The 27,411-nt window shown below is 34.3% G+C and overlaps 1 protein-coding gene across 1 annotated transcript; it reads right to left on the bottom strand.

Annotated features, from left to right (window-relative positions):
• Positions 1-771: 771 nt before the first annotated feature.
• Positions 772-27,411, bottom strand: RBM44 (RNA binding motif protein 44). Its single transcript, XM_006177794.2, has 15 exons — positions 27,339-27,411; positions 23,036-24,642; positions 22,682-22,740; positions 21,390-21,548; positions 20,565-20,748; positions 20,437-20,459; positions 20,220-20,304; positions 18,406-18,520; positions 17,706-17,834; positions 15,387-15,466; positions 15,205-15,278; positions 13,233-13,521; positions 7,390-7,535; positions 7,111-7,255; positions 772-1,762 (listed from the first exon to the last, which is right to left on the bottom strand). Exons 1-14 carry the CDS (start codon positions 27,409-27,411, stop codon positions 7,132-7,134), a joined length of 3,147 nt encoding a protein of 1,048 aa, XP_006177856.1. The 3' UTR covers positions 772-1,762; positions 7,111-7,131.

Raw genomic sequence — 27,411 nt, 5'->3', positions numbered from 1 at the left:
AAATTAGATTTTAGAGAATTATATAAATACTGATTTTTCACTTACAGTTCCAAAAGATTCATGAATTACTCCAGTTTCTACATTTTTCTTGGGAAGCTTAATAACAATGATCAATTTACTGGTCATGGCTAAAAGCCTTTTGATCTAAAAGTTGCCTGATCTTTATACCTTTAGGTTTTGAAGAGGACATCTTTATTTAAAAAAACCCTCAAAGTTATAATTTCAAATGACCTAGATTTCTATATTTTCACCAAATTGAATTCAGTAGTTTGGTCTCTATATATTCTAAGAGGGAATTCCACTTTATTAAATCCTTTTAGAAACAAATTACTAGAGGTATGCGTCTTATTGCTGCCAGTATGCTAAAAATGTCTAATCATGTTTCAACCTTATTCAATGCTAATTCTTAATGTAGCCTTTTCATATAAACAACCATGTAATTTAACATATAGGAAGAAATCTCCATAATTCTAGGATTTCACTAATTTGATGTATGGCCAAAAGTAGAGAATCATCTACTAATATGATTCTGCAGTTTCATTTAATAAAGTTCTTTCAAGTTATTTTTTTTTACATCCTGAAACCCAATTCCTGGTAGACATTTGGAGGGGATCTGGTAATAAGTGGATACAAATTAATATAAGAAATAAGTTTCAAAACTCCATGAAAGAGGAAAAACTTGAAATCCAATGGTTTGATCTATATGTATTCCATATCAACACTGGTAGGTCAATTTACACTCGGAAAATGCCATCAAATCTGCAGGAAGTATTAAATTTTACCATAGATTTTACCTTTATTGAACATAAGTACACCAAATATAAATGTTAAATGGTAACTTTTAATCAAGTGACAGCAACTAAATATTGAATGCTCTAAACATTTTAAACATTTGAAGAAAATGCATATTAAAATGTTTATCTTACTACTAGTAAAACTCCAGCTTTAAACCGTATGTTACTTTTTAAAGTAAGCAATTAAAGACATTTATGTTATCAGATAAAGTATAAAATTAGGCTTTGAAAAGTGTTCCAATTTATACTCTAACCTAATATAATAGAACTTATTACAAAGTGAACATAATCAATATGGTGACTATTTAAATTTAGGTACTTTACCAAAGCACGAATGGGTTCACTCTTCCTAATTAAAACAGGGAAAATACATCTAAATGTTTAATACTGAAGCCATAAAGATGCGTTAAATGTATCATAACAGTAATTTAACTATTTTGGAAACTTAAAAATACGCAGTCCCAAAATGTGTATCTACTGATTCAGTTTATCTGTTATCCTACAGTCCAACATAAGAGTCTTAAGGGAACTGAAAACTCAACTAAGATAAAAACTTCAGGTAAACTATATTTTTTAACAAATGGAAATCATTTAATAAACTCTGAAATAATAATAAACCTTCTCTTGGTCAATATTTTAAAAACGGATTTAACACAGATTTTTACAAATTGATACCACCTTTTTTTCTCATCCAAAATAATGCAGTTTCAAGTCTTTAAGTAACAAGTTTGGAATAAAAAGTTTATAAACATTAAAAGTTACCTTTGAATTTTATGGAGATCTTTACGTTGCAGAAACAACAGCTGCTAGATTTTAAGAGAGTACTAGCTATATAAAGCAGATTGTCATAAACAGCTAAATCCACTTATCAAGCCTACTTGATTACACCATCTTGCTAGTGCCACAGGTTTTCCTAAGTGCTGCAGAACATTCTCTGTAGGAGGGAACTCATGCTTCCCAAGGAAATTCTATAGGTCAGGAAAAGAAAGACATTAACAACAAGATGTGTTGATTATGCTAAATCCAAAATTCCAGAAAAGTGTAGTTATCAGTACACTCTACTACTAAACCAATCAATGTCATTAAACTTATCATCAACATGAGTGTCATATATACTTATTTACCATCCTATTGCACTCTTTGACTAAGCATATCATTAAACTCTATTACTAGATTAGTAACAGAAATAGGCCACCAGATATTCAGAGAACTGTTCAGACTCCTGGTAAAAATGTGGCAATGCCTGGAACAGAAAATCACTTTAGTGAGGTGCTAAAACTACTTCATTTACTAGGAAGCACCTAAGCTAGCATCATAAAGACAGACTCACAAAAACTGGCTTACTAATGAATATCTAGTATATGAAAATTATTGTTGTTTCAGACAGACATGACCATGGGAAATAAATCTGAAAAGAAAATTCTAATATGCGCCATTAAGGAAGTTTTGTATTCATGTAAAATCCCACACACCAAAGCTGCAGCTAGCCCTCACTGAGTTTACCATATGGAAACTGAGGATCAAGGAACTAGGCAAGAAAATGATATTCCGGCTACTGCTACTGCTGTGTGAAAAAACTGTCCTTTGTCTCTGTCCCAGGAGTCTCGTGTCTTTTGCCAACATCAATGAAACTATAGTGAGTTAACTTATTTGTAAGCAGAATTAAAATCTCAGACACAAGATTTCTCAGGAAGACTTGACCTTCCATTTCTAGGTTAAGAATCTTATGTGAATTTTATCTACTTCTTCATTTATTGAAATAATGAGATAATTTCTCCTTTATTCTATTCATATGGTAAACTACATTGATTTTCAAATCTTGAACCTTGCATTCCTGGAGTAAAGTTAATTTGGCAACAACGTATTATTCTTTTTACAAATTGTTGGATTCAGTTTGCTAATTTTTTTAAAGGTATTTTTGCATTCATATTCATGAAGCTGGTCTACAATTTTCCATTTCTGTAACGTTTTTGTCTGGTTTTGGGGTCATGACTATACTGATTCCTCTGGATGACTTAAGACTGATGGTATTTCTTCTTACTTAAAGGTTTGGGGGGAATTCATCAATATAGACTTTTAAGCCTGGATTTTATTTTTGGCAAGGGTTTTTAATTTATGATTCAATTTCTTTAATAAATACAAGACTAGCAAGATTTTCTGTATCTTCTAGTGTCTGTTTTTCTTAAGTTGAATTTTTCTAGGAAGTTACCAACTTACTCTAAAAATTTTAATGTATTGAAGTCTTTCCAATGTCTTACCTTTTCAATGATAAGATAATGTAATGATATTTCCTTTCTAAAAGAATTCTTTACCTTCATTATTTGCGCCTTTTCACTTTTTTGTTTAACCAGTTTCATCAGGGGTTTATCAATTTTATATATATATGTGTGTGTGTACATATAAAACTACACTTTGTAAAGAATCAACTTTTGGCTTTGTTGATCTTTCTTACTGTATGTGTGTTCTTATTTCATTAGTTTCCATGTTTCTGTAATTCCTTTCTTATACATCCTTTGGGTTATTACTTTTCTCATTTCCCCCCTAACTTCTTGAATTATACTTAGCTCATTAATTTTCAGTTATTTTTCTTTTGTGATACAGGAATTGAAAGCTATCAATTTCAGTTCACATTATTCTAACTGCATCCCTCAAGTTTTAATGTGGAGGATTTTCATTATTATCCACTAAAATCTACATTCTTATTTTCACTATATGAATTCTTCTTTTACTCACTGGTTATTAACACATTTATTTCCAAACATGGGGATTTCCTATTTATCTTTTCACTACTGATTTTTAGGTTACCTTGTAGACAGAGAACACACTTTTTCATTCTTTCAGTATTAATTGAGACTGATGTTCCAGCATTTGGCCATACTCTGTAAATACCTCAGGTGACCTGAAGAGACTTTATTTTGCAGTTACTGTGTGCATTATGTTCTATACACTGTCCAGTAAGTCAAGTTGGTTATCTGGATTGTTCAGATACTCTATATCACTACTAATTAAAAAATTTTTTTTGTTTGCTGCTTCTATCAGTTTAAGAAGTTTGTTTAAATCTCCCATTGTAATTGTAGGCTTGTATATTTCTCCTGGTAGTTCTAGAAATATTTGCTTTATATATTTTGAAGGTATTTTATTAGATATATACAAATTTGGAACTATTATACACAATATTATAAAATACCATTATTCCTGTTTTATACACTCAGTATTAGTTGATACATACATTTTGATCTTCATTTCTTCTGCATCTCTGACCTTTCATCTAAAATCACTTTCCTCCTTCCTAGAGAACACTCTTAGTATTATCTTTATCACAGTGGGTCTTCTAAGTAACAAATTATCTTTGTTTTTAATTGACTAAAAATACGTTTATTTCATAATTATTCTTGAAGGGTCTTTTTGTGAGTGTAGAATCCTAGGTTGGCAGAGTTATTTGATGGCTTCTGTTGAGAATCAGCTGTCAGTTTAATTGTTGCACTCTTACATTTTTTCCCTCTAGCTGCTTTATAGATTTTTTTTTTGGCTTTCATTTTTCAAGCAGTTTTTCTTTGTGTGTGTGTGTACAGCCTTTTATTTCTCTTGCATATCCCTTATTCATAAAGCTCTGGGACTCAGTACATTGTTTTGATTTGACTTTCAGCAGCTCTGCATGGTGATCACAAGGATCTTACTCAAGTAGTTTTTCTGAAATACTGAGGTCTTTTTATTTTTCCTGCTTGGGACTTGAAAAGGCTTTACTAAATTTGTGACTTGATGATTGCATCATTTAAATTTTTTTCAAATATTGTATCTATCCTATTTTGTCTCTCTTTTTTTGGTTAAAACTCCAGTTGCACAAATAATTAGACCTTCTCAGGATATCTTTATGTCTTTTTCTCTTTTGTGTTTTCTATCCTTTTATCTCTGTCCTTCATTCCATAATTTTCCTGACCTTTCTAATTCTCACTTTAAGTAATCTGTCTAATATGCTGTAGAACCTATTAACTGAGTTATTTATTTAAGTTACTCTATTTTTCATTAATGGGATTTCCATTTTAAAAATATTCCCAATTCCACACTAAAATTCTCAATCCTGTCTTCTGTCTCCTTGAACATAATACATCTGAACTAGCTGGCTTCTGCTGTGTAACAAATCACCTTTAAAACTCAGTAGCTTAAAGCAATGACCATCTATTTAGCCTATAATTCTCTACGTAGCAGTGGGCTGGACTCATTTGGATGACTTATCTCATCTTTGTTGGGCTCACTCATGCATCTATGGACAGCTGCCGGGTTGCGTCAGTCAATCTGCTGATCTACACCAGATTCTGTCACATATTTAGGGGCAGCTGGCTCTAGGCTGGAATGCTTTGGCTATCTTCCAGGTCCAGTTGGCTCTCCATATGTGCAAGTTCTGCATCTGCAGATTCAACTAACCTCGGATTGAAAATATTTGGAAAAAAGTTCTAGAAAGTTCCAAAAAGCAAAACTTGAAACTTCTGTGCTCTGGCAACTATTTATACAACGTTTATATTGTATTTACAACTATTCACATAGTATTTACAATTGTATTTAGTATTACAAATAATTTAGAGATGATCTAAAGTATACGGGAGGATGTTTGTAGGTTATATGCAAATGCTATACCATTTTAAAGAAAGGATTTGGGCATCCTTGAAGTCTGGCATTCGTGGAGGGTCCTGGAACCAGCAACCCCGTGGGTGCTGAGGGATGACTGTAGTCTCGTCCTCTAGCAGGCTGCCTGGGCTTCCTCCCATGGCTGCAGCAAATTTCCAAGAGAGCAGTGATCAAGGTGTTTTGAGGACTAGGCTTGGAAATGGCACAACTTGTCAAAGCAAGTGAAAAGGTCAGCCCAGATTCGAGGGGATCAGAGGAGCTTACAAGTCACACTGCAAAGGGGCATGTTTATAGGGAAGGGATTAATTGTAGCTGCTTTTGCAAACATCTGTCACATATAAGTATGTTTTTTAAAAGTGTGTCTGATAACTTAAATAGCTGGAGTCCCTGTGGGTAATTTCTATTACCTAGTGCTCAAGCTAGTTTTCAGTCATGTGGTCCTACTTCATTTATTATTATTTTTGATTGTGTACTCTTATTTACAAAATAATTGGTATGTGAAAAAATTTTGGTAGAAACAATTTGAGGCCTAAAATGATATTACTTTCTTTCAGAGGATTTTTACCTTCATTTCTTCTAGGAGCATGGCAGAACTAGTAACCCTAGACCATCTCAATCTAACTTAGGTAATAAATTCCAAAGCTGAGTCATAGTCCCTCTAAGGAACTATCTATTTTGGGTTCAAAGTTACTCCTGTACGCCCGTTAGCATCCCAACTCCACTACTGAGAATTCACCAAGGCCTCGTCCCTCTGGCTTCAATGCTATCAGAAGGGTCCTCTAAACTCCTAAGTGGCCCATCTGCAAACAGTACCAGGGGGAAAGTGGTCCCAAACAATGGGAGTATTTCCTCGAGACTAATCTTCTCTACTCTGGCCCAGTAATGTGTATAGTATCTTGATATGGCCCTCCGCTGCCTTCAAACAGATGTCTTTCTGTTTATTTAGCTTTTCTAGCTGTTCTCCATGGAGAGCTGGCTTTAATCACCTGGACAGCTGCAACTGGAAACAAATCCCATTACTTTATTAAAAGGGATTCTATGTTTGTGTGGTAACCTAAAAATATATATACCAATTCTTTGGTATTGCTTTTTTTCAAGTGGTAGAGCTTAATTCCCTTCCCCTTGAGTGTGGACTGCACATTAGTGACTTGCATCTGATGGAGTGTGGCAGAAATGATGGAGTGTGACACCTGAGGGTAGGTCACAAAAGACACTGCAGCTTCCATCTTGTTCTCTACCTCTGACAGCTCTTGCTCTGAAGAAGCCAGGTGCCATGAATGTAAAGATACTCAAGCAGCCCTATGGCAAGGCCTCTGTGGTGGGTAATAGGGGCTTCCTGCCAACAGCCATGTGAATAAGCCAGCTTACAGGCAGGTCTTCCAGGCTCAGTCGGGCTTCCTGGTGACTGCAGCCCAGGCCAACATCTTGATTGCAAAATCATGAGAGTACCTAAGCTAAAACCACTCCTGAATCCCATCTGCAAACTATGAGATGATAAATGTTGTTTAAGTCAATTAATTTTGAGGTAACTGGTTTTGCATTAATAGTTAACTAACAAAGTATGTTTGGCTTTAGCATTTATAATATTATGCTATTATTTTAAATTTAATATTATTTTTATTTGAAAAGAAAGTAGAATCCACAACTTAAGCACTTCAGTGATACCTAAATATGAAAGATATGACTGACTTACCTCTTATTGCTTCTTTTATTCCTAACTGGAAGCAGAGTTTTCCAAAACAGAGGAAGTCATTTCCACAATAGTACTGATAGATAAGCCATTCAGAAAACCTTTATGATTTGCTCTTACTTCCTGAAGAGCATCTATAATATGGTCTCTATGTCAAAGGAAAACATACAAAACAAGCATTGTTTCCAAAGTAACACTTCTTACTATGGCTAAGTTATTGAAAGGAACTATATTTTTACATTCAAATTTTAAAACCAGTCAAAATATAATTGTAGTCATTACCTGCTAACTTCTGGATGTAGTTCAGTCAGTCTCTTCATAATCTTGGTAAAGCTACGCAAATTCAATGTATTTGGAGGTATGAATTGAATAGGTATATCAGGTAATAATTTAGTAGATTCAATCTGTTTACAATTCTTCTTGACACCCTAAATAAACATTTTTAAAGTTTTCTTTAAATCAGCAACGATTACATACAGACAATCCAGTTTATTCTAAATTTAAAAATTACAAATAGTAAAACCAAATTCCTAAGAAATTTACTTTGATCTGGGATTACTGTTCTACCAAGTAGATTTCCTTGAGATATATTCAGGGACATGTATTTTAAAAATGCCAAACACATGATAAAATATATAAGGCTATGTCTAAAACAGCCTTTCTCAAACAGGATTCCTCACCTGACCCACAAAACACAAAAAATGATGACTCTCTTCTCAGTTTTCCTTCAGATAGGACATAACTAGCTCCATTCTAGATGCATAGGAGAGAGCTTAATTCATTACATACATGGTATCTTAGGCTTAGGGCATGAAGGCTTAATTCTTTTATCCAACCTGACAGAGAAAGGCTGGTATACATGGTAATTATAAATACATATTTATCTCTTGTACCTAAATATTTAATGAACACAACTATATGCTCACAATATGCTGTGGGGGAGGGGGGAGAAAATTAATGCTATAAAATAGAATCTCCATCACTTATATATCTTATAATCCAACTGAAGAGACAAAATTAAGATGATCAATTACTATTAACCATGCAAGTAGGCTATAAATTGTATGGAAGCACTGTAATCCCACAGAAGTTCAACAAAGGAAAAGCTGGTACTTTAAAGCCTAGATGAAAAGTCTGTTTTAGATATATAAAATATCAGATCTGTCACATCGGAACATTACATTTTACTTACCTGCTTATTGTTTTATCTCCTTCATTACATTTAAGCTCTATAAGAGCGCCGATTTTTGTCTGTTTTGTTCACTGCTACTTTCCCAGTGCTTATCACTGGTATACTGTTTGAATAATACAGTTGGTATGCTATATACAGTTGGTATACTGTTTGTTGAATAAATAATTTGGGGATACAATAGTTTAAGTAATAGATGAAACCACAGAGAGGATGAGTTTTCTAAGAAAGAGCTAAATTACTGGTAAATAACACAAGCTACTATTTACTGAGTATATTCTCCACCTCAGGCGCTGTTCTAAGAAATTTTCTCTATTAAACTCATTTCAAGCTCACAACATTTCTGAGGTAGGAACTCTTATCCCCATTTTAAGATAAGGATGCTCAAACACAGAGGGCAGGTAACTCGCCCAATCACATGATGAGTAGGGAGCAAAGCCAGGTTATGAATCTGTTGTTCCTAACCATCACTACTTTACCTCTCATTATAGACAATAAATGTTTTCTAGATGAAGGAATATAATGAAAAAACATTGAGAATCTGTGAGAAAAGGTGACAAGAAATTGCTAGAGAAGTTTAAGACTACAGTTTAACAAAGATGACACTAAGAGCTGCCCCGCCCATGTACTCTAAGATAACACACTCCTGCCTTGCCCACGGTGCCCCGTTTATACCATGGAACCTTCCCTCTACCAACTCCACGGCCTACTGCCTCGGCTGACAGGACCAAGAGTTCTGTTACCTGAACTAGTGAACACCCAAGTCACAGCCTGGATCAGATCCCCTGTCTAAAGAATGTGGAATTGGAACATACAGCAAATGAGTTAGTCAAAGGATGACAGGAGCTTGAACTGAAAAATACTGTAGAGTTAGAATTAAGCAAAATAAAGCCTAGTGGAGGAAGAGAGAAGCCACAAGCAGACAGAAAAATCCAGTGGGCAGAGAGAAGCAGGAGAACGGGGCACCCAGGGATGCAGAGGCAAGAAGCTGTGTGTGCCATCTGAGAGGAAGGGAGGAGCCACAGTTTCCAAATCTGCAGTTTAGGCCACCATGCAGCCCAGCTGTACTGTTTCCTTGCTTCCTGTTGTGGATTGAGGTTATGCACCAAAACAAACAAACAAACAAACAAACAAACCCCAAAAAACCCAATCCTAAACACAAAGTGTCATTGAGATGAAAGGAAAAGAATTCCAGGAAACGAATGACCAGCATCAAATAGGCCAAGTGGTCAAAAAGAAGGCAGATGGGAAGACCAATAAAAAAGGTCACTAGTGACTACAGAAAGAGTAGTTTAAAGTTTTATAGACTGAAGTCAGATTATTAGGATGAAGAAAGAGAAGCAAAGAAACCAAGACATTGGATATAAATTACTTGTTTGGCAAGATTGGCAATAAAAACACAGAACAAATACCGATGGTAACTTCCAAAGAATGAGAAGTCAAGTGAAAATGTCAGGGTTAGGAAGAGTTGTACATGACTGCAAGCAGATAAGGGTCTGTGAGTAGAAATAGAGTCACTAATGATTGTACAGAAATGAATGGGCTAACTGCAGGAATTAGGAAAGGAAGGGACAAAGGACATAGGTAGAAGAGATCCTTTTATTGTACTCCTCTTAAGGAAAAAAAAATCCTAGATTCATTTATTCAACAAATATTTAATCTTTCATTCATTTACTGAAAAGGAATTTTCTCTGATCTATGGAATCAAAATAATCCCAGTAAATCTAAGTAGAATTTTGTATAGACATTGACAAACAGAATAATGAAATTTATACAGAAAGGCAAAGAGACTGGAATAGCCAAAACCATTTTGAAAAAGAACCTAAAGTTGGAGGACTAATTCTACCTGATTTCAAGACTTACTATAAAGCTATAATAACCAAGATAGTGTAGTATTGGTGGAAAGTTTGACAAAGAGATAGATGGAAGAGAACAGACAATCTAGAAACAAACCCACACAAGTATGGTCAATTAATTTTTTACAAAGGTGCAAAAATAATTCAGTGGAGACAGAACAGTCTTTTCAACAATGATGCTGGATCAATTCCATATACAAAACAAAAACACAAACAAAAAAATAAAAAAATACCTCAATTCATATCTCATACATTACATAAAAATTAACTCAAAATCTGTAACCATGGGTTATGCAAAGATCTCTTAGATCCAATAATAAAAACACAAGTTAAAGAAAAAAACTGATAAACTGCAATTCATCAAAATTTAAAACTCCTGCTCTGAATGACACTATTAAAACAAAGGACAAAAAAGTACAGGTAGAAAGTATTTGCAGATCACGTATCTGATAAATGATTTATATTCAGAATATTAAAAACTCTCAGAACTCAGTAAAAAAATGCATTAAGCTAAGTGAAAGAAGCAGCCAGACTAATAAAGCTATATAATATTCTCTTCATATGACATTCTGGAAAAGGCAAAATTATAAGAACAGAAAACAGAGCAGAGCACAAGAGAATGTTTTAATGAAAGAACTGTTCTATACCTTGACTGTGGTGGTGGTTACATGCCTATGTGCATGTCTAAATCCACAGACAGCAAAAAGAGTGAATTTTACTGAACATAAATTTTAAAAAATCTGTGGAATGCCTATAGGATACTAGGCATTTTGCTGAGCAGTGGAGAGAGAAGCGTGAATAAGTCAACTCTATCACCTTCCATGTGGTGTTTAAAATCTCAATGAGTCTTTACACTTATGATGGATCAATAGGAAAAGAAAGTAAAGACACAATCGCTTTTTAAAATAGCACCCAAAGTAATAAAATACCTACAAACAAATCTGACCAAGGATGTGAAAGACTTATATATGGAAAACTACAAAACACTGAATAAGGAAATTAAAGAAGACTTAAAGAAATGGAAATCCCATGCTCTTGAATTGGGAGAATCAATATTGTTAAAATGGCCATACTGCCCAACGCAATCTACAGACTTAATGCAGTCCCTATCAAATTACCCAGGACATTTTTTACAGAACTTGAACAAGTCATATTAAAATTTATATGGAATCACAAAAGACCCAGAATTTCCAAAGCCATTACTGAAGAAAAAGAATGAAGCTGGAGGAATAATCCTCTCAGACTTCAGACAATACTACAGAGCTACAGTAATCAAAACATACTGGTACAAAAACATACAAAGATCAGGGGAACAGAATAGAGAGCCCAGAAATAAATCCATAGACCTATGGTCAATTAATCTTTGACAAAGGAGACAACAATATACAATGGAGAAAAGACTCTCTTCAGCAAGTGGTGTTGGGAAAACTGGATAGCAGCATGTAAATCAATGAAATTAGAACACTCTCTCACCCCATACACAAAAATAAACTCAAAATGGTTTAAAGACTTAAACGTAAGACAAGTCACAATAAATCTCCTGAAAACAAAACTATCTGACATACATCTCAGCAATGTTCTCCTAAGGCAGTTTACCCAAAGAACAGAAATAAAAGCAAAAATAAACAAACGGGACCTAATTAAACTTATAAGCTTTTGCACAGCAAAGGAAACCATAAGCAAAACAAAATGACAACCTATGGAATGGGAGAAAATATTGACAAAAGATGAGATTAACAAGGACTTGATTTCCAGAATATATAAACAGCTCATATGACTTAATAAGAAAAAAATAAACAACTCAATCCAAAAATGGGTAGAAGACCTAAACAAGCAATTCTCCAGTGAAGAATGGCCAATAGACACATGAAAAAATGCTCAATATCACTAATTATCAGAGAAATGCAAATCAAAACTCCAATGAGGAATCACCTCACACCAGTCAGAATGGCCATCATTCAAAAGTCCACAAATGACAAATGCTGGAGAGGCTGTGGAGAAAAGGGAACCCTCCTATACTGTTGGTGGGAATGTAGTTTGGTACAGCCATTATGGAAAACAGTATGGAGATTCCTCAAAAAACTAAAAACAGATTTACCATATGATCCAACAATCCCACTCCTGGGCATATATCCAGAGGGAACCTTAATTCAAAAAGACACATGCACCCCAATGTTCATAGCAGCACTGTTTACAACAGCCAAGACATGAAAACAACCTAAATGTCCATCGACAGATGACTGGATGAAGACGTAGTATATTTTTATAATGGAATATTACTCAGCCATAAAAATGATAAAATAATGCCATTTGCAGCAACATGGATGGCCCTGGAGAATGTTATTCTAAGTGAAGTAAGCCAGAAGGAGAAAGAAAAATATCATATGATATCACTCATATGTGGAATCTTAAGAAAAAAAAGACAAATGAACTTATATATAAAACAGAAACAGACTCACAGACATAGAAAACAAACTTATGGTTACCAAGGGGAGGAGGGGATGGGAAGGGATAAATTGGGAGTTTGAGATTTGCAGATACTGACTGGTATATATAAAATAGATAAACAAGTTTATATTGTATAACACAGGGAACTATATTCAATGTCTTGTAGTAGCTTACGGTGAAAAAGAATATGAAAATGAACATACATAAAAAAAAACCTCAATGAGGTAAAGAGGAGAGCATATATAATAACGTAACTATATTTTATGGTTTTAATAATTATGAGATAAGGTTAGCTGTGAAAAAAAGAATGCCAAAAGTGTAATTAGCTACTTATAGAGTAATACTTATAGAGTCCAAGAATAAAGAGACAAAAAGACTGCAAAGCACTGGAAAAGAGTGTAGTTAAAGAGGAGTTTCCCTGTAGCTAGGTCTTCAAAAATTTTTATTTCTTCCAGGAGCTACTGGAGTTGTACAAAAGCAGGTGAGGGTGGATCCACTGCTAGAGAAGATTCAGATTAACGTTCTCATTCCCATTTCAAGACTGCTGTCCTAGAGGTATCTGTCGTACAAAGCTACTTACTGCTATATGGTACATACAAAGACCATTCAAGGGCTTGATCAAGAAAACTAACCTTTTGGTCAAAAGGGAAAAACTCACTGTCTTGCTCAGATCCCCGCTGCCTTGGCCTAGTTCTGGGCAATCTAGAAATAGAAGCAGTTGAGTTGATTTCTTTGCTGATGCTTTTCTCCAAATTATTGAAACTAACTTTATTTCCATTTTTGGAGGAAAGTGGTGACGTATATTCTCCAGGAGTTTTGACAAGCCGTACATTTACTGATTTCCCATTTATTTCTATACCATTCATTTCTTTCACAGCCATCCTTGCATCATTGTTTTTTTTTAAAGCAAGAGATGCATATCTAAAATATAAAAGCAGAAGACCCAAAGGTTCTTTGTTAATGACTTTAAACTGCCTCAAACTTCATTATATAAACTACTGGCCAAGATCTTTCACAAAAATAACTGCTCTTAAAAATAAAAAAGTTACTATACTTACCTTGGGATTAGGAACATTATTTAAGATAACTAAATAAAAAACAAAGATGGGAAATAAAGATGGGAAATAAATTCATTTCTTTTGAATTATCACCTATTAATTTTATATTAAAATTTAATGTAAAACATTGGCAAAGCTGATGTATGAGAGTTGCAGATTAGTGTTATTGGGACAATTGATTACGCATACCAAAAACATTAAGATTAATCCCTATATGCAAACATAACCTCTACATAAAATAAAGCCTTTAAAGTGAAAGGCAAAACTTAAAATCATTTAGCAGAATATGTAAGAGAATGTCCTCATGATCTTGTAGTGGAAAAATACACAGACCAAAAAGAGTTAGAAAATCTAACCAGAATTTTAACCATATAATTGAGAAAGTTGGGCAAGAGTCATCTTTCTGAAAGCACCAGCTCTAGTGTCAATGGAAGGAGACATATCAATTCCGAAGAGCAGCTGTTTTCAAAAGATGGGACTATGGATAAATTTTTATAACCTCCTTGTATTTCTGTGTTTAACTATATTTCCAAAATTTCCACTTTAAGTAATAAAAAACCATAAAGTTTCTTTCTTTCAAAGGATTCAAAAAGACATTTAAAGACTCTTTTACATTATGCAATACTCCTAGGATTACAACACTACTTTAATATAATGAAATACACTAACAACACATTAATAGGTCAAAAAAGCATATGATCTTAAGTCAAAGCCATTTAAGACAAAATTACACTTAATTTTAATAAATTTCAACCCTAACTAAAAATAGGATCCTTTCTTGATTTTCATATCTGAAATAATTATCATTTTTTGTGATACAATAGTAAAGGCATTTCCACTAAGCCATCACTATTATTATTTGCTACTTCTGAATGTTCTGATGTCACAAAATAGGAAGTAGCAACATACATATTGGAAATGACTATATGTATATGATACAGCTATCTACCTAAAAAATAAAAAAGCATCAACTAAAAAGTAATTAAAATAAATAATTAAATATAATTTTCGGAGTACTTACTACATGCCAGGCTTTATTTCTATTGCTTTACTTATTTAGCTCATAATTGTTTCACAGCAATGTTCTATGGGTATTATTATTATCCTCACTTTATGGCTGAAGAGCCTGAGATACAGGTTAAGTAACTTGTCCAAATTCATTCATCAAATTACTGGTGGAGCTGGGAAGTGGGGTCAGGCCATCCAGCGCAGGGTCTGTTCTCCTAACTGATGCTCCCTACTGCTGCCATGAAAGGCCATGAAACGACTGCGAGAACTGCAGGAACATCAGGACCCTTCCCATATCTCATTAACAACAAGTTAAAAATGTAATAAAAGAAGATGTGATTAAGAACAACACTAACTAATGACTGCAGCTCTTTATCAATGTGTATCCCTTTACTAGGCTGGGAAACCCCTCTGGGAATGGCCCCTGTCTTAATCACCACTGTGGTTGATGTTTGGGACACGGAAGACCTCTGTTCAGAACCTACGGCACACAGCAGACACCCGATGAATGTACTTTTACTGAATTTGAGAAACATACCTGTAATTAGGAGAAGAATCATAAATTGAAATGTCAGAAATTTCGTATTTCTGGAAATGAGACCTTAAATCAGCCTAAAATAAGACATATAAAAGTTTGTAAAAGGGAAAAAAAACAAATAATCAAAACATAGACAATTAACAGATTTGAAAATGAGGCTCAAAAAATAAATCCTGGCATACCTCCGACACTGAAGGGCAGAGACCACCAACATGTACCAAGTAACTTTTATCTCTTCGTAAGGGTTCAGCATTCTTCATTTCTGCTTATTGGTAAACATAACGACAGAAGATAATCATTATTGTATTAATATTTTTAAGAGAGAATGTGAAAACTGTTAAATGTTTCATTATTTATTGTCACAAACCTTATTATAAAGTTAAATATCAGCACTAGGCTGAAAACCAAGAGCCTGGAGTATAATTTCAAGATTTTTGCTAAAAACAAAGAGATAGGATTGGTTGATAATCTCCTGCAGCTCAAAAATGGATCAATAACGTCTAAACAGAGTAATCAAGAATTACATTATCACTAAGAAAAGCATCTTTCCTTTGTCTCTGGCTCAGAGACGTGCTAAGATGTAGGATGCACACATGCTGATGCTGGCGAGGGCTCTCTTTGTGTACATTCCTTTGCTGGGGAAATATCACAGCAAGAAAAATTTTAAATTAGACAAAAATACCAACAGCAGGTACACAACCTGTGGTAATGGTAATGGCACATAAGGAAAAAAGAGGGGACAGGTAACTTGATTTAGATAGCACTATTTTAGAAACCAGAAATATTTTTCTTCATTTGATTAAAAAAACCAGAATTCTTAAAGTGCATTTTCATCTCTATTTTGAAGCAAAACAGGTCTGAAATAAAAAAGGATTTTGTGAATTGAGATTCTTTCAAGTTACTACCAAAACCTATACCTGGCGCATATCTGATGAGTAAGTTCCTAAGAGTAGCTTTTATTTATGTTTTATAATTTTTTATATAACAGGACACATGAAATTTTTTTTCATTAACTAATAATAGCCTAACACTTATTGAGTATGTCCCATATTCAGGAAACATGCTGACACTTCGTATGCACCATCTCCTGTAATGCGCATGGCCACCACACGCAGTAGCAGTTGTTACCATTTCCATTTTCCAGATGAGGGTCCTGAGGTCTTAAGAGTTTAGGTCACAAATCTAGTACATGGTGGTGCTGGAATTCAGGCAGAATCCTTCATCTCTAGGCAATAATGCATAAGCTTCTTCATTAAGTTACTTTATTTAACTTACTGATCTCTTTGGTTTATAACATACTATACAGAGAAAATGGTAGGACTATGTGTCTTTATACTTTTACAGTGGTGTGAGGAGTGAGCAAGGAGCTACAATATAGTAGAAAAAGGCAGTGCTAAGAATCAGGAGACATACATTCTACCCAACACTTCAACTTTCACTAGTTCAATACAGTGTATCTACTACCCCACCGGTGCCGAACCTGGCACTGGGGACAGGCAGTGAACAAAACATTAAAACATCCCAGACCTCGCTGACCTAGTATTTTGAATGTGGAAAGGCAGTCAATGTATCAAGTAAGCAAAATACACAGTATTTGATAAGTGACAGCGAGAAAAATAATGCAAGGAAAGAAAAAAGTAGTTACAATAAAACTAGATAACATAATGCCATTAAAAAAACTGTATATGTGTATTAAATAAAACTGTAAATGTGTATTAAATATGTGCATAAAGAAATACAAAAAAGAATGGTAGTAAATATTAGTAGTGGTTATTGCAGGTTGGAGACACTTAAGATAATTTTAATTTTCTTATACTTTAATATTTTATTTTAAAATCTTAAACATTATTTAGACAAGCAGGAAAAAATAAAACTATTGCTATTATGACAAATAAAAGAGAAATCCATAGAAATATATAGAAAAAGTAAGGAAAGATACCACATTAGAAATAACGGAAGGGCAATAATCAGATACCAGATGAAACTCCAACTATTATAAGCGATTAAGTGCTATCAAGATGAAAACATTCTTGAAATAGACCAAATTATTAAAGTGAGGGAAAGTACACAGTTTTCATCTCTCATGCCAACTAGGTAGTCCTGGTTGCCTGATGGAAACTGAGCCTTCCTCTGTTCACCATGTATGTACCCCATACCTGGAAAGTGCCTGATGAGGTTCTGAGGAAAAGAATGCCTGAAAGAGTAGTGATGTTGGACTACAGCGGGGAGAGAATGATGGGCCTCTAACTACTCAATCTGGGATTTAAGCTTTTAGCGGACAGTTTTCTGAAAGAGACATGAACATTTTAAACTGATTTACTCTTTTAAAAATTTGACATCCAAATGGCCAGTTTTCTTGTTCTTCATATTTATAAAGAAAAGCTGCAAACAGGAATAAAATATTGAAACAGTGCAATCCCCCAAAATAATACAGAAGAAGGTAAGCACTATTTTACAAATGAGCTACGTTAGGATTTCTCAGTAAATTGTTAAGAACCAACCTAGTGTAAACTTCGGACCCTCTTTGTCCTGTTCTGTCTGATTTTCTTGTATTCCTGAGAAGTCAATTCCTGTCAAGTTCTCTTTAGCATCAAACCAGTCTTCACTTGTTTCTTGGTAATTTTTGCAGTCTGAAAAATTGAACACAATTAGCAATGAATTATGTGTAATGTTTAACCCTGAGAAGTTATTTGAGTGATCTGCTTCCCAGGTTTACTTTAATTAACACTGATTCCTAGGTCATTAACAGCCTTACTGTTCTGATTTTTAATTATTCTTTATTGAAGAGACATCTTTATAGACAGAAAAAAAGGGACAAAGCTGTGCTGCAGCTCTTTTATTTCACTAAAAGTTGACTTAATAACCTTTTTGTAATGATCATAATCTATCTTCATAGAGGACAAAACTAAAAAAAAAAAAAACAAAAAAAACCAAAAAAAACCCCACACAACTGACAGACACAAAATGGAAAGAAAATTTTCAAATTGGAAAACCAGAACAAAAGCCTGTATTATTATCTGACATTATCAGATATATTTAACTTTAAAGATATCAAGTAGATATAGTAAGAACATACTTAACATTCATAATCAGAATGATTCCAAATCAAAAATATTTAGCTTAATGAATGGGCATGAGGATATTTTAAATCTTATTATTTCTTTTCTGGCAATGACATAAGACACACATTTTTAGACTGACCTTTATCATCAAGTTTTAGTTGACTGAAGTCTACATCTATATCACTAGTTTTTAAGCCATCCTTCTTGGGTGATGTATCTTGTTTAGGAGGATTGTTGTCAGATAATAGGGCCGTCTGAGTATTAAAATAATAAAAACAACAACAATAAATAAGCACTAACAGTTACTGCACTCTTGCTATGTGATGGGCACACTTCGCTGGCATTATTTATCCCTCACATTACAACAAACGCTATGAGACAAAATCATCATCAACCCAAGTTTACAGGTGAGCAAACTGATCTAAGTAGCTTGTTGCTTTATGTCTGTCATACAATAATTATGATTTGGAACTAGTCTATGTAGAGTGACCGCATGCTAACAGTACCATTATTTAGCAAAGAGTGGCATACACTAGAAGTACTTGAGATACTTTGCGGGGGTATACATACAAGTATTTTTCACATTAACATTTACCAGTTATATATTTAATTTAATGTGTGCTTATGTATACCTTTTGTTTATGGGGAATAATAATTCTTTCCTATATGTAAGTACGTTATTCCTTACATATAATTTTTTTAAAAGGAGCAATCATTAAAAAAATACAAAGCAAATAGAGGTAATACATGGCTATGAAAAACTGTGAAGATGGTACATAAGTAGCTGAAATTTAGAAACACCCTGCACTAGACTGGCTTTCATGCATAACATTTTAATTCAATGAGACAGGGATTAAACTTTAATCCTAACTTAAAGTAGATACTGTTTTAGAGCCAAAATTAAGATGATAAAAATTATTTTACATCTGCATCTTGTACTTAAAAAAAATTATTGTTCTGCCCAAATAAGCAGGTTATACCACTGTTACGTTTAAAATGTTGGGGAAAAAAACCCCTCCAGAACATTGTATATTATTAAGTGGAAAGTTGTTTAAGCAAACTATGTAAGAAATTTGAAGATAGAAAAACCTGGTTTTAGACCTTTTAATTCTTTGTGAATAACTGAGATTTTCTTTCTTTTTTTTAAAGAATAGAACGGAATAAATAATTTGCTAAAGTAATTTACTTTTAATCATTTATCTTATTAGAAAGGAATATAAATCAATCAAGTATCTACTTCACTTTTGGCTTCTGGATGCATCTTACTGTTTAAGACTACCCAAATAATAATACAACCTCAGGGTTAAGACCAAAGTCAAAAGGTAGGAACAAACGTCAGTGTTTCTACCCCACTGCCTCACTTGATGATGTAATATAACATGTTTCTGTATCACTTCACAGTTTGCAGAAGTGTCCTTACACAGACTGTCATCTGACAAATATTTCCTTGGGGGAACAAGAGAGATTAAGAAAACCCATGATAGGCATTTAAAAACTATGTTTACCATTGCAATAAAGGACGAATTGAAACTTTGCCCTGTCTAAAATGAATGGGATATTATTTTATACTATCTCATGAGATGAAGGTATAACATGTTAGTTTTAACTACATTGAATTAACATAATGGTGGCCATATATTATGATCTCCCTGAGATAGTCAAGGTTTATATCAATTGTCTTGGTGAATTATTAACATCACTACTTTTCATCCTCAAAAGTCTCCTGATTTGATAATAATTATATGGTCACTTTACCCAACATATAACACCGACATTTGTTTGATCAGGACATTATGTTCCTTCTAATCAGTTATATCCCTCAGATGGCAGTACACAAAGTAAGCCAGTTGAGTGAAAAGAAGGACGTGAGAGTGTCTAAAAATTGCAGTTAACTTTGCATAAGCCATAAAATTAAAGATTCACACTGATGAGCTACTTTAAAAAAAATCTCACTTGAGAAAGTGTCTTTTTTAGGCTCGAAGAAATGTCAGCATCACGTGTACTTTGATTATCTAGTTCAGAATCTGCTTCTGAAAAGCTAAACAGATAAACATTTCATTAAAGAACTTATCAATGTTGTGAATAAGGACAAAAACAGAAAACAAAGTCAACTGAATTAAGCGATTTTTAAGATCTAATGAATTCTAAATTAGATGAAAACATAACTTACACATGTGATTCTTTTTTCATTAACTGGGAAGAGGGAAGAAAAAAGAAATGGAAGAAAAAGCTTTTAGTTTAAAATGTTTTCTATCTAAATAAAGTAAAAATTTGCATTCCTAAAACATAAATACATACCCTGGAAGCAAAAGTAGAGAAGGTAGATAATAATTTTGATTCTACTGACAGTGGAGGCAGCTCTTCTAGTGGTATTCCTTTGTTTATTTTTTCTTTCAAATTCACATATCTAACTTTTAAGTCTCCTAAAACTGACAGCAGTGCTGGTCCTAATTCCTTCTTAGCAGAATTACTTGATAAATTCCTGTTCAAAAATTAAGTTCACAAAACTAAATTATTTAGGTCCAAATCATCCATTTAAAACTAATATCAAATTATAAACTTAATTCTAACCCTACTAGATCTCTAGAAGTTTTTCTTTTAAATGTTTAGTAAAAGAAAGGGAATCACAGAAAATGTATTTTTCTAGGGGCAGTACAAGCAACCTTCAGTATTTGTATAAGCCAGAGAGAATGTGCTAGAATGTGACGAAAAACCCTCCACCTGACTTCATCTGTACTTGGACTTTATAAAGAAACATCGACTCTACCTTTATACTGGATTCATCAACCCGACACGCACTGTTGTCTCTCCATTAAATTAAAATGTACTACTTTAAAAAGTCCATTACACCTAGGCCAGTTAACAAGCCCAGTTATAATCTACCCCTCGGTTTGCCCTTCAAAAACGAAAACTAAAGAAACATTCTAGAATAAACTTAAAGCTTAGTGATAAATTTCTAGGAAAATAAAGATTTAAAATTAACAGTCATCTATATCTATAAATGGAGTATAACCTTTAAAATTTGTGAATCACTATGTTGTACAGCTGAAACTATACTCCAATAAAAAAAGCAAACAATAAATAAATAAATAAATAAATAAATTAATTAATTCTAACAATCACCTATTTAATCCTTCCCTATTTTCCATTACAAGTTTGTAAATATCACTGCAGTGGCGATGACACATTTGATAGTGAACATTCAAAAGATGCAGCTCTGCTTTGATGGCTCTCTGCATTATTTGCTGACAGCACTTTGTCTCTTTAGAAAGTTGAGGTTCCCTTTGAAATAAAAAATTGGATTAGGTAAGATTCCAAATATTTTTCTGTGTTAATGACATGCCTCTGGAAATATTTTAAATTTCTTACATTTCTCTGTCAAGTTTAAATCAATTTCTACTAAAGATGGAAAGACTGCAGGAACACATTACAGGTGCAGAAGACAAGGATGTCAAGAGTCAAAGCGAAATATATTCTTTTTAGAAGAGAGTAAATAATTCTCAAATACATACTTTATTTTACCAAAAAAGGGATTCTGAAGTAAAGTACTAACTTATTTATCCAGAACCGACGGATTTTCAACCTAAATCAAGCACTGGTCAACATTTTTAAAAGTTACAAACATTCTGGATGGAAACTGATTTTAAATGTTATCTTTTTAATAGAAGATAGACAAGTTACATTTTTCTTAATAGTAATAAGGCTTACTTTATTATAAGCAAATATTTTGCTGTTATATCAAAAAGCTCCAAAATCACTTATGTTTTTTGTATGTTAATAGTTCTTGGTTAATAATTCTTCCCCTGCTACCAGCTGCCACTCCTAACTGTTCTCAATACTTCTGCCTCTGGAAGCCAACTCTTATTTAATTTTACAGGACTGGATACTGATTAAACTCATTAGAAGAATAAAGGATGAAGGAAAAAGCAAATTATCTCAGAGCATGAAAACTAATTTGGTTTCTTGGAGACTTCTCCCCTTCCCTCCTTTCCCCCACCTCATGGTTTTCCATGGATGCAAAGTAAATTATACAATGAATTATAATCAAGGTTAAAACAGCCCAGTGAAAATAGTTTATTTCTTCAAATATATGATGTTTTCCAAAGATGCTATTTTGTTTTGGTCTACAAGGAATCAAATGAAAGAAAATGAATTAAATCAGTATGGGTTTGGGTTGAATAAAGATAAGATGTCACGAGTTTTTCTGAAGCGATTAGACTGAAACCTCAACGTGAAAAGCTTTAACATCCTATATTATTATAATATTTATTTGTTCAAAGGCAAACGTCTGAAGCAGATGATCTCTTAAAGTCCATCTCAGGTTTATTCTATATGGTTAAGTACCCTGCACAAAAAGCAGATTACTATTTTGATTATTTCCCCACATGCATTGCAAGCTTATACACCTGACTTACCTTTCAGAATGTTTCCTTAAGTCTGTGATAGCACAGGTTTTTCTTAATTCCAGGGAATTCTGAAAACATAATTTAAAACCAAATTAGACAGATAACGACAAATAATATATGTTGTTATCTCGAATTCCAAACTGGTAAGATGTGAACCCAACCTCTAATTGACTCTGTGGCAATAACTGTTACCAAAGAATAAAGTTGGTAGCAATCTATTCACCTTTTTGCTTCATCCAGCACTTTTTCACAAAAGCCTCAGAAATCCCTTATATAATTCATTGAACCAAAACATTTATATTAGCATACAGTGCCTTTTCATAAAGTCAAATAAATTTTTATTATTAATCATACTGGTTTTACCTTATTTAGGAAATTTCCATTAGGTTTCAAACTGTCAACCGAGAGAGATTTTCCCAAAGATCCTTTGGCCACAGCCATCTGCGTGTCCTCATTATCTTGACTGTATGACCAATCCGTATTACAAGCCACACTTCGTTTCTCTCTTTGCCATCCACCAGGCTGTTTTTCATCCATCATTGTTATCTCCGTGTTGCTTGACGTAGACACTACAGAAGACCTTGCACTTGTTGCCCTGCTGGTTGTGAAACAAGCCCTAAAATCAGTGCTAACATCCACTGTCTGATTAACTGTGACTGTACAACCTGCTGCATCGGTCACTGATTCAGGGCACAGTCCTTCCATGTTGTGAAAGCGTGCTTTATTGGTGACATTGCCATTAGCAGCTTTTGGGGAGCCACCTTCTTCTACTGCCTGATTATCTCTGATCGCAGACCTTGGTAGAACAGAAAAATCTAAGGCTGGGTTAGAGGTGTTTTGTAGGCTTTCAAAATGTGAATACCCACAGTCAGAAATTACTGAATTATCAAAAATAGAGGTCCAGGAAGTTTGACAATCTTTAGAGGGTTGGAGTAATGTCTCTAAATCTTTGCCCTGCGGTAATGTGCTTGGATTTTTAAGGTGCTGTAACATTTTGTTCTCAACAACTGAATTTCCACAAAATTCTTTACTTTCAGTTATTTGAGATTTAATTTTGCCAGTATAAATTTTGGTTTTTAATGCTTTTTGATGGTTCAAGAAACCACTCTTAGATTGAGATTCCTGGTGTCCAAGTGGGCTACTCCTTAGTACAATTTCATCAAATACTGTGTGGTACGTTGAACTAGTCTCTTGTTCCTTACACTTTCCATGCTTTGGTTCATGATATTCTCTTAACATAACAGAATTCAGAAATTTGGAGACATGAGGTGAATCTTGTCCAGAAACATCAACTGAATCTAAAGAGATGCTAAAATTATTTCCCAATTTAACATGATTATCTTCTAGATTGCTAGCACATTTAACTTCATAACCTGAATTTCTTAATCCCAAAACTTCCATGTTAGATATGTCTAATGTTGTTGTTTGGTCAAAAGATAAATGGTGGTTTATATACTCTTGTTCTTCTGCACTGTGATATTCCTGCTGTGAGTCTTCATCCGTGCCATGCTTTTGCACATCTTCAGCAGTTTCTTTATGATTGTCAACAGAAATCTTGTACATTCTTTCCAAGCCAACAGTCTTATTACCCTGATGTTCCAAAATATCAAAAAACACCTCCTCTCTTTTCTGCATGTCAGCATCTAATTCTGAATTTAAATGAGTAAGACTTTCATTCTTTAGTTTTGACTCTGAATAATGTATAGAGTATGTTTCATTCAAGAAAGCATAGTCAATACTATCTTCAAACTCACTTGACTGAGAGTGAGTACTCTCTCTGTTAGTATCTGGACTCACAGTAAAAGATGGTTCCAATAAATCTATTTTGTCAATACTGCTGATTTCTTTGTCATTAGCTCTTTTTCCTAATGCCAAGGAATCCCAGTCATCATCAAGAAAAGTCAATTTGGCTTCATTACAACCACTGAGAGATGACAACAAATTTTCTTTCTTAGGATCAGAAGGCTCATCTGCTTTAAAAAAAAAAAAAGGATAAAATGTTAGCAGCAATATTACAGAATTCAAACACTAGAAAAGACCGTAGACATGTTCTGGCCCAAGTGCTTTCCAAATAGCAATACTTTTTACATTACCTATTACAAATATTCCTGAACAGTTGCTGCTATGAACTGAACTGTGTCCCCTACAAAATTCATTATATTGAAGCCCTAGCTCTCCATGTGGAGATGGGGCCAATGGAGGTAATTAAGGCCAGATGAGGTCATGAGAGTGGGACCTTCAAAGCAGGACAAGTGCACTCTGAGAGCAGAGACACCAGAGAGCTTGCGCGCTCTCTCTCTCCTCCATGTGAGGACACTGCAAGAAGGCGGCCACCTACAAGCGAGGAGGACAGTCCTTACCAGACCTGACCATGCTGACACCCTGATTTGGACTTCCAGCTTACAGAACTGTGAAGAAACAAATATCTGTTGTTCAAGCCACCTCTGTGGTATTTTGCTATGGTAGCCCTGGCTGACTAAGATAGTAGTGAAGACTGTTCTTGAACTCTTTCAATGGCAAAGCCTTTAATATTTAGAAGGCAGCCAATCTTTGGGTGCCTCCTAGTGTCGTGGTATCAGCCTTAGCCACTGCAGAAATAAAGGGAAGAAGTTACGGGTGTTGTACCCAAATAACTTGTGGCCTTCATGAGAGTCACAGATAAGAAAAGCACACATAAATATAATATAGTTAAAGAGTGCTGACAGAGGTGTGTCGATTAGAGGTAAATGCTTAAGAAAGGAGAAGTAGACTTCAGAGGAAATGTCACATTTAAATGTGTTTTGAATCAAAACAGAGTTATTTTAAGCAAATTCAACAACACGTACAAAGTTAGCTGTGTGAAAAAATACAGCACTTTTCAGGAAACTGTAAGCCAGCTTGTCTGAAGTGAAATAATCTCTGTGGGAGCGACAGGAACTATGAACAGAAAGAGGCCTTTTATGATGTGTTAAGGAGTCTGGCTATTATTTTAATGCAATGGAGGACCACTGAAGGCTCCTTAAAAGGTAGTCACGTGAATGGAATTGAATTTAAACACCTCTGGCAACAGTAAGAATGAAGGCTTGAAAGGGAAGACTGGAGGGAGACAGACCAAGAGCACAGAAATGGGACTGGAAAAGAAGAGACTCGTACATAAGGTCCACCACTGACAAGACTTGGTGGTCAATTAGAAATGGCAGATAAGGGATACAGAGATTAGTGGCTTTCAAATATTTTTTTTCTTTACTAAGAACAATCAGAAACACATTTTGTATCAAGATCTAGTACACACTGTATATATGTGCCTGTATAAGTGAAACGAAAATTTTACACAAGTTATTACTCCAACTATGTCCAATGTATTCTGCTGTTTTCTAGTCTATTTCATTTTATTTCGAAAAAAAGCTGATCACAATCAGCAAAACTGATTTCATGAATCATCAATTAGCTACCACCTGCTTAAATATCTTTCTAGGATAATGCTAGGGTTACACCTTGCTATTACAGGTGAATGGGAATATTTTGTGCTAAAGAGACAGGGACCTCATGAAGAAGAGTAGATTTAGAAGATGAAGAGGAAGAGCAAGGGAGGGGGCAGAGGGAGAAGATAATCAGTTGAGTTACAGCCAAGTGGAGTTTAAGGTTAGCGATAAAATACCCAGACATGAATGTCTAATAAGCTGTTACAGATATGGGGTTGGAGCTAAGGAGAGTAGTGTCAGGAATAATTATAAACTCATGTGTTGATTATGTTTTTCTTAGAGATTTATATAAGAGTTCATTATAGATTCTGGATACTAATTCTTTGTTTTTCATATTTCTAAGTGACTTTTTCCTAGTTTACAGCTTATCTTTTAACTGTTCATAATATTTTGTCATGCCATGAGTTTAAAGATTATTTAGTTAAATGAATCAGTGTTTTTTTCTCTGACTTCTGGGTTTTGTCTCTCTGGCCTTCCCTATCACATGATTAGAGATATATATATATATATATATATATATGTATGTATATATAATTCTATAATTTTCTAATTCTGTGTGTGGATGGATGTGTATAACATTTGGCCTTTTCACACTACGTAGAGTTAATTTTTCTCTCTATCATGACGTAGGAATCTAAATTTTTTTCCAAAACAATGGTCAGTTGTCCTAATACAATTTGCTGAATAACCCACTGCTTCCCTTTTAACTTGAAATAGCCTTTTTATCATGTTCTAAAGTCCTCTTAACAGTTAAACCACATCTATTCATAAGCACATAAAGGTTAGTCATCTTGCTTTTCATGCCCTTGTTGATCATTTTCTCTTCTACCATTATGACAGAAAGAGAAACTTTAGATCTGTGTGAAGAAAAAACACATACAACTTGGGTAGCAGAGGTCAACTGGCCCACTTTCCACTTATTATCGTGAAGGCAACTGTACCTTACCGAAAGCCTGGCTGGACAGAAAGCCTGCCTTCTGGCTCACCTCTATCCTAAATCTTCCGTTTACCTGAGAGGTCCTGGGTAGGCTGCGGATATTTACCAAGAGTCACCCGAGTAATTTGTCAAGTTAAAAACATGCTGAATCTTACCTTACTGGCAGGAAGGCTTAAAAAGTGGCAGCACTGAAGGGGGGACTATCTGGTCTAATTACATGCAATACTTCTCTCCACTCAGAATAAAGCCAACTGGACTGGCTCCTCACCTTTCTGGATGTTTCCTCCATTTCTGTGGCAGCCTTTACCAGAAGCTGTCTCCAGCACTGCAGTGGCCTGCAT

This window comes from Camelus ferus, chromosome 5, assembly GCF_009834535.1.
Source record: "Camelus ferus isolate YT-003-E chromosome 5, BCGSAC_Cfer_1.0, whole genome shotgun sequence".
NCBI lineage: Eukaryota > Metazoa > Chordata > Mammalia > Artiodactyla > Camelidae > Camelus > Camelus ferus.
This window is presented reverse-complemented; position numbering and strand designations above follow the sequence as displayed.